The sequence below is a fragment of the Drosophila grimshawi genome, unplaced genomic scaffold, assembly GCF_018153295.1.
Source record: "Drosophila grimshawi isolate 15287-2541.00 unplaced genomic scaffold, ASM1815329v1 contig_311, whole genome shotgun sequence".
Classification (NCBI taxonomy): Eukaryota; Metazoa; Arthropoda; class Insecta; order Diptera; family Drosophilidae; genus Drosophila; species Drosophila grimshawi.
In genome coordinates this window covers 15,276,324-15,291,690 of record NW_025063098.1, presented here as the reverse complement: position 1 = coordinate 15,291,690, position 15,367 = coordinate 15,276,324, and the positions used below count along the sequence as shown (strand labels likewise).

The 15,367-nt window shown below is 33.3% G+C and overlaps 1 protein-coding gene across 14 annotated transcripts in view; it reads right to left on the bottom strand.

The window, feature by feature from the left end:
- The window catches only part of LOC6567718 (glutamate-gated chloride channel), a 45,326-nt gene that overhangs the window by 9,558 nt on the left and 20,401 nt on the right, over nucleotides 1–15,367 (bottom strand). For 8 of the 14 annotated variants that reach the window (XM_032739934.2, XM_032739922.2, XM_032739925.2 and 5 more), the window contains exons 2-7: nucleotides 12,869–13,039; nucleotides 11,836–11,948; nucleotides 11,396–11,463; nucleotides 2,940–3,009; nucleotides 2,640–2,876; nucleotides 2,394–2,528 (exon numbers count right to left, since the gene is read on the bottom strand). In XM_032739934.2, coding sequence (XP_032595825.1) covers nucleotides 2,394–2,528; nucleotides 2,640–2,876; nucleotides 2,940–3,009; nucleotides 11,396–11,463; nucleotides 11,836–11,948; nucleotides 12,869–12,930 — 685 coding nt within the window. In that variant the 5' untranslated portion in view covers nucleotides 12,931–13,039. Of the gene's footprint in view, nucleotides 1–2,393; nucleotides 2,529–2,639; nucleotides 2,877–2,939; nucleotides 3,010–6,186; nucleotides 6,254–8,618; nucleotides 8,687–11,395; nucleotides 11,464–11,835; nucleotides 11,949–12,868; nucleotides 13,040–15,367 lie in introns of those variants that run through there. The other 6 variants (XM_032739923.2, XM_032739928.2, XM_032739930.2 and 3 more) reach the window with 3 other exon arrangements.

The following is a 15,367-nucleotide window of genomic DNA, read 5'->3' as shown; positions in this document are numbered from 1 at the left end:
GTTGTAGTGGTTGCTGTTATCGTTGATCCTGGTTATTTGCCTCCGCTGTGAGCACGCCCCACATGGTTGTCCACGCCCACCGCTGCTTGTTGCAGCCCTTCATTTCCGTTAATTTTTTGGCAGTGCGTTCCATACTCTTCAAGACAAAGCTGTTTATTATTTTACATTCTCATATTCATATTCATTTTCATATATGTATATATATATATTCATTTATTTTGCTCATTAAAAATTGCTCTGCGCTTTTCTCATGTTTGCATTTTCGAGTGCTGCGTGTGTGTGGTTTATTTGCTTGGCTCTCTGGGACTGGTTACTGGTTACTGGTTACTGGTTACTGGGTAGTACAAATATCGCATTCGCATCTGGCATATGGCTTGGATGTATGTATTTGCTCGGTGTGCACTCAATCAAAGCGATGCGTTTGCATACCACATTTGTATCTGAGTTTTCTGTATTTACTCTGACCAGTTTTATCCATTTCAACGCTCAAAGAAGATATAAAATTAATAAACTTTATGTGAGCAACTAAGTTCAAGCCGAACTAAATGCAACAACTACGCAACGACTAAAAGGGGATTGTTAAAATAATGCAGTATAGTTAAAAGGAATTATTAAGGTTTTAAAGAATATCGGAGGATGCTAGTAAATGAGTTTGAAGCTCATGCGACTCTTAAATGCGGGTATGAGCAAAGCAAATGGGTTGAATGAATGATATCGAGAACCACTGCTTGGTAACTATCTATTAAAAGAGTGTAATCCTCATCATTGTGCAAGGTTCTGATGAATTGATTGGCTTGGTGAGGGATTCTCTAAAAGTTAGTCCATGAGTTTAATTCGCAAGTAATAGGATCTGTTAACGAATATTTATATTCTAAGCACTAAAACCAACCATAAATTTTCTTACTATATAAAAATCGTCTAAATCCAAAATATGTTTGTGACTTTGTATATTGCTGTTTAAATTTTTGGAAATATTTGTTAATATCGGATTTCTAACTGCATCGCTTAATTATAATATACATCAATTTAATTTTGCTTATCAATTTTTTAGAAAAGTTTAAATTAATATTTGAGTTTAGATTTGAGAAGTTTAACGCATATAATTTAAACTATATCTTCTTTTATAAATATCTACATTATTCGCTCGAGTCTGTTTTGGTTATTAAAATTGTTTTTGAAAAGGTCAAAAAGGTTGTTCGCATGCACAACACTGATAGCGCTTCAGTTGGGTATCCTTGGTTATTCTGCTTTAGGTACCGAGGTGCAGCATGCGCAACTCCCATGAAATGCTCTGCTGAAAATCTAAATGCCAAAGCGCGAATCGGTTGCATCTTCCACATATAAATTGTACACCTAAAGATGCTGACAGACAATTTGCCAAGCTTGTGAGAAACTTTTTCTTATTTGTTTGCCACAGCTTGGGCGCCCGCTTAACTTCATAGATACAGACACACGAATGCACACATAGATCATCATCAATAGATGACGGTGGTTGTGGGGGCGGGGAGTGGGGAGACGGGAGACGGGAGGCGAGTGGGTGGAGGAATATGCTCTTTGTGCAAGTTTTAGCAACTGCGTCGCAAACAATTTCCTCGATTAATTTACTTTCCGTGCCGTGCCTTTTGCCATTTTCTTTCATTTTCATTTTTCCGTTTGGCATTTGCCTGTCGCAGATACGAGAGTAGTTTTCTTACTAGCCAAGGTAAACATTTGCTTAAAGCGCGAACTGATTTCCAAGTGCTCATAAAAACTCGTCTGAGGTAAGCGACACAAGAGCTGCCGAAAAACTGCACTAAAAATGGGCGAGTGGGCGTGGCTGGTGGTATGTGTTGTGAGTGTGTGTGAATTACATCGTAAAAACTTGGGTTTTATGCGATTCGGGCATTGATAACGGCCCAACGAGATGCTCATGTGTAAACGGCATCATTACAAGTTTATATGTCTTTGTTTGATGGTGAGTGTGTGTGTGTGTGTGCGTGTGTGTGTGTGTGTGTGTGTGTGTGCGTGTGTGTGTGTGTGTGTGCGTGTGTGTGTGTTTGCGTTTGCCATGAAGCGCTTATGATGCCGTTTATAATATACATACGAGCCAGCAACAATATTGAAAATAAACACAATAAATATTTATAAAAAGTTTATTGTTTTTGGATGCAGCGTCTTAATTCAGTTGGAAAATGTTGAAGAAATTCACATATGTAGTCTTAGTTCTAAATGAAAACAAGCAACGGTAACAGAGGAAGAAATTAACAACTAAATAACAACTAAAACTACAAGTAAATAAGATATTATTTATGTATATAGTTATTTAATGTAAAAAAAATGCAAAATTATTGAATAATATACATAACTCTCCAACACAATCAACACAACTGTAGAACACACACAAAAAAACATACCCGTGTTGGTTTTACTGTTACAGTAATCAGTCAAAAACTTCTCCAATGTGAAGCGAGGTAGGTGTAAATTCTTTACCACTTGCACTGGATCGCCTTCCTTCCAAAGGAATACCAAATCGTTTGTGGTCCAGCCGTCTATTAGCAAGAAATAATATTAGTGAGGGACATAGATGTATGCAGATCGAGAGTATCGTTCTGTATTTATATAAATTTGGAAATAATATGCCAGATTAGAATTTAACTTACAGCTAGCCATGCGCAGTGAGCAAATTTGTCTATCCAATGGATACAGTTTGAGATTCATTGGGCAGGCCAATGTTAATGAGATACGTATACTATAGAGCACGGAACCATTCGGAAATATGCGTATATACACATTGGGCATAATGATATTGTGAAAATGTCCCTCCTTTTCGTTTGAAAAGAACAAATCCGGCATCCAAACACGATTTGCCTCCGTCAGTGTGAGATACTTTAAGCGGCCTTTAACAATAGATTGTTGGATAGTTAAAACGATTAATTGCTGTGGATCGTATGATTACTCACCCTGTATATCATCGAATTTGAGACGCTCATCCGTCCACTGTTCTCGGAAGGTCAGCTGTACACTGTACTCCTGTGTTGCGTTGAAGTTTGGAGCAAATGTTTAGGATGAAGAAAAACTTTATTAGCACACTGAAATGAATCACTTGTAAATGCTCAATTTCAATTTCAATTTCAAATTCAATGCAATTCAATTTGAACTGCAAGGCAAATTTCTTTCTTGTGTTTAAATTTTTATGGGAATTTCTTGAGTAATATATTTTTTTTTTTGGTGTTTGGTGGTGGTGGGGGCTTTTCAATTTGGTTGGCTTGCAAATTGATTTTGCGAGGGGCTTTAGCTTTACTTTTAAACAATTTGTATTTTGAATTTTGTTGTAAGTAAATTGTATGAGAGAGCGAGCAAGGCGTGGCGAGGCGTGGCGAACGTTTATAAATTTTTTTTCGAGTAGTTTGTTTATATTTGTTAGTTAGTAAGTAAGTATATATGGTGGCTATATAATTAAAACTGTTGGATATTTGGCGGATAGTTTAAAGCGCTATGCTTCATAGGTTATTTGCAAGTTCTCGGCATTATAATGGTATAAATTGTATGTAAGTATTCATGTCAGTTAACTAAGTATATCTTATAAAATTCGAACCAAAATGCAATACAAAATGCGCTCCGACGCTGAGCATGCAACAATAACCACATTCAACATGACCATTATTATCCAATGCATTGTCCAATATAGCAACGTGTTGCATACTAAATACTAAATGAGGGTAAAAAGCAGAAAAAAATCTGTTTGAAACGTGCCAAAAATGCATAAGAAAAAGGCAATTCTCAAAATGAAGTAGAGAGAAAACGACACAGGCAAGAGCAAAAGGCAAAAAGGCAAAATGGCAACACAAAGCAAGCAGAGAAAGCAAAGCAAGGTAATTTGATTAAGGAGCAGGCTTATATTGTAACTAGGATTATACTTAGACATTCTTTAAGATATATGTAAATATTCTTAAAAATACTTAATAATGCAAGTCTTTTAAAAACATATATTAAGTAACTTTTCAAATTATACATGTATGACTGTTAAAAATCCATCTATAATATTCGAATTTAAAATCTATTTGCCTTAAAAGTTGACCTGATCCTTAAACCATATTTTTAAATGGAAAATATCTTTCTTATTAAGTTCCTGAAAATAACGAAGCTCAGTAGGCAGCCTAATATCTTAAAAATAAAAATAATTTTCTCCGCAATTTAAATTAAGAGAAAAAATAACTAATTGGAGAAAAAAAGACAGAAAACTAAAATAGAACAAATATTAAGCGGCTTATCGTTGGATCGAAATGAAACAAATACTATTTTTATTGATTAATTCCTTGAATATTAATATAAGCCGATTGAACATTTTACCAACAATATCAGTATTTCCATAAGCGACTGTTCACTATAAGATCTAGTGATCTCTTTTCATGAAGATAGAGATTTCCTTACAGCGAATTGAATATTATGACGGCTTGAGATTTAAGATTCCTTCAATTGTACAAAAGCGTTTTGATTGCCTCAAACTTTTAAGCTAAGCGAGATTGTTAGTTTGGGCCCAATTATAAAAATATATACGCTAAATACCCCACATTTTGCATGCTATTACAACAATTATATATATTCATGCTATATACCATATATATCAAATGATAATCGGGGTTTTTATGAACCATTCAACGGAAGGAAAAAATTAAATGGGAGCAATAAATTTAAATTCATTTATAAAATCCTATTAGCTGTCCATAATGAACTGGGCAACTATTTGTATCTTATTTATGGCGGCAATGTTTTATTTTAGTTATATATTTTTTAATCCTTTTAAGTATTGGATAAAAATCAGTAATTTCCAAATAGCTGTTGTAAACATTTTAAGCAAGAACAAATAAATCTCAATAATTATAACAAATAATAATTCTTTTTTTATGGCGTGTATACGTATTTTTTTTTTTCAAATGAGTCTGTGGCTCCAATTAATAAATAGTTGCCAGTTTTTTGCTTGATATTTTTTTGTGTCAGCTGTCAGAGATATTGGTTTTTTCAGAGGCCATTATTTGTTTTTCTAAATTTATTTTCACCGGAAACTGGACTAACAAGCTTAGAGCCATTGACCAAACGTTTCTATTGGATAAAATTGATGTTAACTCTTGTTTTTTGCTTTGTACTTACAGTTATACATTGCTTTTATTTATAAATATTTGTTCCCGTTGTGTTTCTGTGGCATGTGTAGTAAGCACTTCTTTCTTTATTCTTTATTGCCTATTGAGAATATATGTTTGTACTCTTGCTTAGCAGAAGGCATACGAAAAGAATAACATTAAAAATCGGTGAAGTTTTCGGTTATTGTTAATGAGCAGATGCCGGTGAACTTGAATGGATGATCTTGTGGTTTGGTGATCTTTCCTTTTACGTTCTTTAGACTAAACTAACGTAGTTATTATTAGCTAGTTACAAAATGATATACACTATAAGAACTTACAGACTTAAAATATTAAACTAGCTTACGAGCTATGTAAAATTTGCACTTGTCGTGTTGTGAAAGCGCTGCCTGCAGAAACTGCCTTTGCTTTGTGACATAAAAATATATATAACATCAGTTTTTGAAACATTTATTACACAGGAGAAAAGTGAATAAAAATATAAAAATCAATTTGTAGTTAATAAGGGTACACTGGAGAATATACATAGATATATTGCATAGGTGGAAAAAATTAATATATATATCTTTTGACATAAATGTCTTGCAAGTGTTGAATAAATTTACATTTTATTTGCTGGAAAATGAATTGGGATTTTTACTTAGCACTTGCAAGACACATGGTAAAGTTTTGTAAAATAAAAAATTTTTTTAAATTTACAGCCAATTATTTTAAATTATTATTTGAATTTATTGTGTTTTAATTTTATTCGTTTAATACTTTTAAACATATTTGATATACCATATAGATACATACAGTTGACTTATGAATTTCACATAGTTTTAAGTAGTATTGAATAAGCGAAGCTTTTGTGTTAATTTTGTTTGATATTATACACACAAATACAATCACATATACACGCACACACCCACAAAAATAAAAGTTAATTTAATTTTACGAGTATTTTGTAGTATTGAGAGCAAAATTTTAAAGCGCTTGGGATTGTACTTGTTGTATTCATTTACATATATTCATATTCAGTTTCGTATTTTAATTCATATTTATTTACTGCCTTGGAGCCTGAACTCACCATTTTATAATCGTCGATTTTCGATATGGAGCGCAGAAACATGTTGACCTGGACTAATGTAGCCAAATTCGCTAAAAAACGATTATATCAAAGTCGAGCAGCATTTGCTCTATGAGTTATCATTTTCAGTTTGTGGGCATGGAGAACAATTTATACTTATAATACATATGCATATGTAAAGCTTACCCTATACATAATTTTAGCTTAAAACTGTATTTCTTTCAGTTGTTATTTAATGAATTTTCATGTGTGCACGAAATGTATGTCAGAAATAAAATCAAACACGAACTAAATTGCAAACAATAAAATTCATAAAATTACTTTTTCAAATTGATACAGAAAAATGTCTGCATGGATCTCATTGAAGTATGAAGTAAACGCTTTTTTTTAACAATTTATTGCTTCAATTGTTTTTCTGATTGGTTGCATATTTTGTTATACTTTTGCGTTGGGATTAAACATTTAGTGAAGCTTTGAAAAATATCCCTATTATGTAATTTGTATTCTTTATATCCGTTGAAATAAACTGAAAAATATTGAGTTTTTATGACAACCATAGAGGACAGGTTTGGCCATATAAAAAAATTTTTGCGTACAATTAAATTAATCTTCCTGCAGGGGTATTAAATCTTCCACAGCCAGAAGTTACTAGTATTTCTTTTTTACAGTCTTAATTAAAATATATATTAATATATATTGCCAAATGAATATTACATAAACACATTTTCAATCAGCGCCTGAATGCATTTAGCAATATATTTTTGCTGCATTTATTTAATGTGTATAAAATAAATGGTATATATTACCACATGTCATGAAACTCAATATTTAATAAACAATATAAAAGTTGATGATTATTTGTGGGCTGAAACTGAAATTTTGAAAGTTTGGGCAAAAGAAGTTGATGGTTTTGGGTTTGTGAGGGGTGGGTGGGGGTTGAGGGTGTACATAACCAACCAACACACGTACAAAGCACACAAAAAAAAATAAGTAACACGTTCTGTTCACATTGCTGCATTTTTGTAGATAATTAGGGTTAGATATTAAGTATATGTAGATTAGCAATTATGAAATGAAAACGTAAAAGCAAATCAGTTTAGGAACTTATATAATTATATTCAAAATATGTATTCAAATGAGTTTTGCATATTACGGGAAATACACACGACAGCAGTAAGGCCAGCACAATATAACTGTCATCTGGCAGTCATCATCACAATTAGTAATAATTTAATATGAGATAATAAGTTAATTTATGTTGGCATAATTAACATTGAGAGAAATTCGTAATTGATAATTGTTTAGAGCGAATTATAATTATAATAGAGAGATAGAGAGACAGGTTGATTGTTACAGATAAAGATTTACATATATTTATAGAGAGAGACAGAGAGAGAGAGAGAGAGAGAGATAGCGAGTTGAAAATTATACTAGATTTATATGTTTAGTTTGGTCAAAATAATGAGCTTTAGACAGAGCGAGAAATAGAGAGTGAGTGAGTAAGATAGACAGAGTGTTGCATATATATGGGAAGGAGAGATCCAAAAAGACATTTTCTTTATGTTTTGTTCATTTCGTACTACAAAACAAGTTTAATATTTTACATTTTTGTTGTCCAAACGTAAACATTAAAAAATGAAAAGAAAATAACAATTACAAATTACAAATTCAAATTTCAAATAAAAATATATGTATATATGAAAATATGCAAAGTCTAATTAGATTACTAAATTGTTAGTGTGCTTAGCCAATTACTTTAAAGCTAAGAAATTATTGTTCAAATGTTGCAACGAACAACAACTTCTTAAAATTACCAATTTTAATAGTTTAATTTTGATTAATTTTGCTAAAGAAATAAATGCAAATTATGCGATTGTAATAATGATATAGAAATAATAAAACATCGATAGGTAAACAATTAAATGTTCATATTAAATACCAATATCCGATATAGTTAGTTGGATATGTATATAGCATAGTAATCATTATAATTCATATATGGTAGATGTGTTTTTTTGTTGGTCAACGCCTGCTCACAGATTAGACATAAAACTGACGGCAGTTACTCAAGATGCGCGCACTCTACAAATGTATATATATCTGTATATATATATGTGAAACAACCTGAGATACAACACGGATAGTAAAAGAGGGAGAGAGAGAGAGAGAGAGACAGAGAGGGAGACAAAGACGGAGAGAGTTAGACAGAGTGAGGGGCAGGGCACGGCTATTTGGCAGTTCATTGGCACGCATGTGGCTCAAATTGCTTGGCCAACACACACTCACACACACACCTAGATAGATATTTATATATACTTGAATTTTTTATGGACAAGGTCTGAGAGTCTGTGCTTTTTATCTATATGGTATTTCTTTTATATATTTTTGGTTTCTGATTTTTTTGTTTTTAGTTTTTTCTAACGCGCACTTACCATGGTTACATCATCGATTTTTGATATACTTCTAACGAATATGTTGACGCGCACAACAGCGGGACCATCTGGAGGGATGATACATATAGATAGACCGTTTTGTACAATGGTAATAACAAAATTTAACAACTGGTCACACTAACAACCGGGCAGCTCGCCACTGCTGCTGAGTTTGCACTAAAAACTTAGCATATAAAATATTTTAAATGACCAATGAACTTTGATACCCGCCTGGCACTCTTATTATCTGGCTGGTCATTTCGCCTTATGCCTTATGTGTTTTGCTTCTGCTGTAATAAAGTTTTATTTTTATGTCTATGGCCTGCTTACATTAAGTTGTGGCATTACTCTGCTGCCACTTAAATTTCTTAAAAAACTAAGCTAGGATTTGCCGATATATTTATATACATAAGAAGTCCTATGTTAATCTAGAGTATATTTCTTAAATGCATGAGGTTTGTATGAGTTAATATGTGGCTTTAAAATGTATTGAACAAAAAACAAAACAACAAATAATATATAATAATTGTAGAGTATGCTAAAATAATGGCTAGTTAGTATGTTGGTTATTTGTACTAATTGCTGGACACATAATTATTGTTTATATTTCGCCAATATTATTGACTTTTACAAATGACTATTCTGTGGCCCGCTGCTTTATATGTATGTGCATATGGATGATACTTCTGAATTTTTAATGATGTCATTGTTTCGTATAAAGTCAACATGACAGCAGCAGAAGCACACACACACACTCACACATACACACACACAAATGAACTGTAAATTAAATTCAAACTTTATTTTAATCAAAATAGAAATAAAATGATGTTGGCTCAACGTATCTAAGTGGGTGGGAATTCAAACACACACATTAAACTGTTTTTTTTTTTAGTAAATCCCAAAATACATTTAAAATACATATTTAAATTGATGACCAAAAGGTGTGAGAGAGTAAAACTTGAAATTCACATGAAATATTTAAAAGAAGCTTTATTTTTCACTTTTTATTGGAAATTATTTGTTGTCACAATTATTAATGTAATTTGTGGAGCGTTGTTGTTCTGTACTCGTATGTAAATATTGTGTTCATTAATTAATTATTTTACTTTTTTATATAAATTATTGATACGCTGCAAACATTTTTTTTGTATTCAACAAAAAATTCTTGTGATTTTTTCTGCACAACATTCTTTCACCAGAGAAATTATGCGAAAATAATAGAGGTGCCCAAGAGAGGGAAGCGCTTAGCAGATAGTTAGGAAAGATTTTACTTAGGAGGAGAATTGTCGTTATTTTTTAATATTTTAATTTAAACAATGGTGTAAAACTATTTTTTCAGAGACTAACGCACGATTCGCCTATATTCAATGAATACTGCGCTTTTCCATAAGTCTCGCGTGGGAGTCTGAGAAGTGATTTCAATGTACTTTTGTATTTTAAACTGTAATATTATCTACTTGGAGCTAAGAGGCTCCTAAAAATGTTTGCAGGGTACTCACTTATTTATAGATGTTTAGTTGTGCGTGTAAAGCCAGAAAATAGTAGTAAATGTATAGTTTGTGGTTCCCTTAGAAGTAGGCAACAGTCTTATGTGTGAAATTTGGTTGAAATTGATGACTTATCGATTTGTCGAAACAGCTGCTTAAGTCGGGGGTATTTTTAGCATTCAATGTTGTTGTGGGTGTGTTTGTGTGTGTATGTTGGGATAAGTGTTAATGCGTTTGTATGGTAGATCCAACAGAAAGGAGAGAACTTAAACACAAATACTGCTAGCTATAACTGTGAGTAGTAGTAATAGTAGTTGTAGTAGTAGTAGTAGTAGTAGATATATGATTATGTAAGTAAGTAAGCATATAAGTATAACTGCTTCCTCTATGTAGCATAAGTAACAATGATTGCTTGGAGTCACTGTATCCAAGGCAAAAACAAACAAAACAGGAACAGAAATAAACGAAAAAGAGGGGAATGCAAGGAACGTTGTCTCTAAAAATTTGCGTGAAACCAAAACTGAAAGATAATATACATATATAGATGTATGCACCCAAGAGTATACAAATACATGTGCCATAAAAGTGGCATTGCTTTCAAATAACGAAGAGCAACACGAAACAAACGCAAAGAACGCAAATTTCAATAGCCAAAGAACAGCAACAAGGTGAGATAGATAGATGGGGTTAACCAGAGAGAGTGGGAGATGGGACGTTAAGGTAGAAAGATTGTGTGTGTATGTGGCTAATAGGAGCGAGGGAGATAGGCAGATAGAGAGACAGAGAGAGCGAAAAAGATAGAAAGTTAGAAAAACCAACTTCAACGCAAAAACAAACAAAGTGTAAAATTGTATTTGTTTCTTTTATTTTTGGTAGTTAATGCATAGTATAGTATAGTATAGTATAGTGGAGTATATTTGTGTGTGTGTGTAGGAACGCTTGTATGTAGTATCTATATATGTGTGAGCATAGAGCAAATAGTTAAGTAGTTCTAGTAGTTGTTATTTTATGGTTATAACTGCTCACTACCAAAAAACATTGTGATATGCTTGGTTTGGATTTGGGTTGGGTGTTTTTTCTATTGTTTTTTTTTTTGTTTTTTTGTCTTTAAGTGTACTGCATGTCATGTGGGGTGCTGTTAGATGAGAGAGCTGTAGCATTTAGAGAGAGAGAGAGAATGAAAAAGAGAGCGAGAGAGAGCTAGAGTGGGTCTATCGAATTCGGTATTTGTGGGCCAAGGCTTGGTTTTCAATTAGATTTTTGGGCTCACTCTAATATGGAACTTACCATTTTAATATCACTAATCGTCATAATACTGCGTACGAATAGATTGATTCTGACTATGGCGGGACCATCTGGCATAGAGTTTGGTTTTAAATTGTGAGTTAACGTCGTGTTTTTTGCAATTAAATAACTTATTTTCTGATCTAACTAAACTAAGGAACTCTGCTGCCTCCACACTAAACTAGTTTAGCTGATTGTACTTAATAAAAGACTTACAAATATACATATAGATATAAGCATAATATAAGTATGACCAATTGTTGTTATAAGTAGCAATAGATTTGTAGAAAGAAAACAGTTCTTGGAAATGAACGAAACAAAACGAGAAAAACTCATAAATAAATTGTTCAAGTTTAGTTTTCTATGCATAGCTGGTTTTATAGAGGAATATTATGATTATTTATAAAATGTTCACATACTATGTGATAAAAGTATATGCTCACCTGTGCCATTTATTCCCGATGGTCGTATTCTGGCATCGTATTTGCCTGCACCTAAAATTTGATCTAAGACTTTTTTCTCCTTTTCTCGGAAATTTATTTTGGCATTATTTGCTCTGAAATCAGGATATGGATAGGTACGCACGTATAATTTTAATTTTGGAGTTTTCTGTTTTTTTTTTTTTTTTTTGGTTTAGGTTTTTTGTGTACACGTATTTTGGAGAAAATTTTGAAGTAGTTTGGAAAATATGCTGAACAAATTTTTTTTTTGTTTTGTAGCGAAAATTGCAAAAACGAAAATATTTGCATAAAATTTACAGCAAAGTGTTCTTTCTTAATATTTTGTGGATTGATTTAATTGGTTTTGATTTGGCTATATATACAAATTGAGTGGTGTGTTTTTTATTGAGTGGAGTGTATTTTTTGTGGACTCTGGAGGCGTCTTCATTATACACTGTCGCACTTATCAGAAGCCCAGGCAAAGCCAAGCCACAACAGCTGCTGGCTCTGTCCTCGGCTTGAGCGTAAATAATTCCAAAATTTATGCTCCGACAAAAATTACATGAAAATTAATTACATTTTAATGATGTTGTGAAGTGAAACTGTTAAAATTCATAAAAACATGTTATGGTAATGAGTATAAGTTCAAGTGAGAGGGGCGGGCGAGTCGGGGCGTGGCGAGGTGAGAGTGGGGCGTGGCTGAAAAAACAACAAACGCAAAAAGCGAACTACAGCTGACTACAGCACTACTTGAATTATATATGGACTTAAGTATCATATGCGACAGACAGACAACACTCTCTATATATATGTATATATATAGATGCATTTCGTAGATGTGTTATGCCTCGGGGAGGGGCGTGGCCATCTGGCAAATTAACGGCAATCGTATGCAAATCGCCAACTTAAGCGGCACTTACACTCTTGAGTGCGTGTGTAAAATGAAAATCAAAATGGGCGACGACTGCATAACATAAATAATGTAGCATACTTTTTGCAACCACTGTGTGTGATGTGAGCGAGTACGAGTACTTACAGTGAGGCGCTGCACAGGCTCGTAAAATAGAAGATCGCCCAGAAGTAGTGTCCGGTGCCCATGGCTAGGCGCAATCTATATGAATATCTCTTGCAACTGTTGCCCTGGCCGATGCTTCAGATCAGCTCTTGTCCAAGTGTCTTCAGAGCTCTCCAAGTGTGGGTTGACTAGCTGCAAGTGAAATGGACAATTGTTATATTACTTCTTTAAATATAAGTCAAAATGTTTTTATTTTTATTTCAATATTAAAATTATTTTTGCAGCAATTTTGGGAAATGAATTGAGCAAATAATCCTAAAAACATCCTTAGATATTTGAATTTCAAGCGTAATAGTTGGACGAATTTGATATATAGTGCTTAGAATAATGTCACACACACACACACTCATATCTAGTGTGCTTTAAACATGTCGAAGTAAGCGAAATTTAATTCAAAATCAAATTTTGCCAATTAGCACGCCAATGGGCGGAATATATATTGCAATTCATTCGTTGCAGATGTTAATCTCACTTCGGAGACACAAATTCAATTAAAAATGGATATTATGCGGCTTTAAGTGGCCAGCCAGTGGCCATATAAGTATATAAATATATATCTGGAAGTTGATATGGACTTCGATGATATGTAAAAAAAATATATATAAATTGTATTTCGATTTGACTTCTAAAATAATAATATTCATGACATTAGATGTGACTTCTAAAATAATAATATTCATGACATTAGATGTAATATAATAATTAAACTTAAATAAAATGGAAAATTATTTATCTCTTTATTTAAATATGTTTAATGTAAGAATTTAAGAACATGAATAGCTTAAATTAACAATTGAAAAGTTTACCACTGTTGAATAAAGTCAATAACAATTTTCAAGGAACTATGAATATTAATATTCATATTTTTAAAATTTACAGTTCATATGAGTGCTTATTGGTTTCCGCAGCATGGCTACCTAGTAAAGTAGATTAAAAAGCTATATGTGCAGTAGAATTGGTCGTAAAACCCATAAAAAATCATTAGACCCGGACAATTAAAACAATGGTCGCTGACGGACAATGAGAAGCGACTTTCCGTAAAGCCTCTGGCCAGAAGCAGACAAAATACCCATTTTAGCAGCAGTTGAAGGAACCGAATGGGAACGAGTGGGAAAAGGAGAGGCAGACGAGAAGGGGGCGGAGATGGAGAGACAAGGGCCATGCAAATATTGTAGTCGAATTAATCCTTTTATAAGCAATTTTTTACACTTCACTGGACGAAGTCGGCGCTGACGTGCTGTGAATGCCGATAAGTGCGTGTGTGGTTGCCACGCCCATTGCTGAATGCTCCTCTTATGCATATCAGTTGCATGGCAGCAACAGCAACGGCAACAGCAGCAGCTGCAGTTTTACCAGCAGGCAGCAGAACAATTGTAATGGTGTTGGCCATTGCTGACGGCCATGACCGAGTCGTCCTGAATTCTATGTGTTGTTTTTGATAAAGTGTGTGTGTGAGTGTGTGTGTAACTGTATATGTGTATGCTGTGCAACCAAATAATCAATTTAACGGAATGGCAAATGGAATGGGAATATGAATGAGAATGGCAACAGGCAGACCAGGATTCGAGCTGTGTTAATTTGCTGCTGTGCCCGCAATTTCGTGCCATAAATACACAAAGTTGCTATTGCTGTTGCTGTTGCTATTGTTGTTGTTAGGTTTTGTTGCTGTTGTTGTGCATTGTGTTATTGTGCACTCCCTGGCCTGGCCATGTCATTCTTGTTGACTGTTTTGCAGCTGATACTGAAACAGCAACAGCAACAGCAACAGCCACTAACACACACAGGCTTAGCACAGCTAGAGTTGAACTCTTGAAGCGTTATCCTGCGTGACACGCGGAAATATCGTTCAACTCTTACAAATAATATTCTTCATAAGTTGGCGTAGTAAAATAAGAGCACAACTTTCTATTTATTTACTGAAAATTGAAAAGTTGAGATTAGTCAGCTCGATGGGGAGCTTATATTTTATTGAAACAATAAATAATTATTCGCCCTGGATGATTTTACTTAAATGATAAAATGGCAGTGATTTATGAAACTTCATCAATATTGCACAACTAATATTTGTTATAAATAACTTTCAATATTGTATATTTTGTTTTCTTATATGTTGATTTATTCATACATATATCTCTCAAATATGTTGTTTAACTATTGTATTTTACTCTCCCTGACAGACAGGTTTCAAGAAATAGATTATCGCAAAATATGTGAACTTTTTGTTTATGCTGGGCCGATGTTCACCACAACAAAATGTAGAAAAAAGTCATTTAGTTATGTTTAAAGATATATATAATATATATACAAATAGGAAAAATGTGTGTCTCGTGTTCGTCTCGTGTCCGCATTGAATTCAAATGAGAAGTGGCCATCGCTAAAAGTAATCCATGGGCGTTCTAAGTTTTTGGCCCGCTGTCAAAGAAAGTTAACAATGCGACGGAGCAACTGCAACTGCAACTG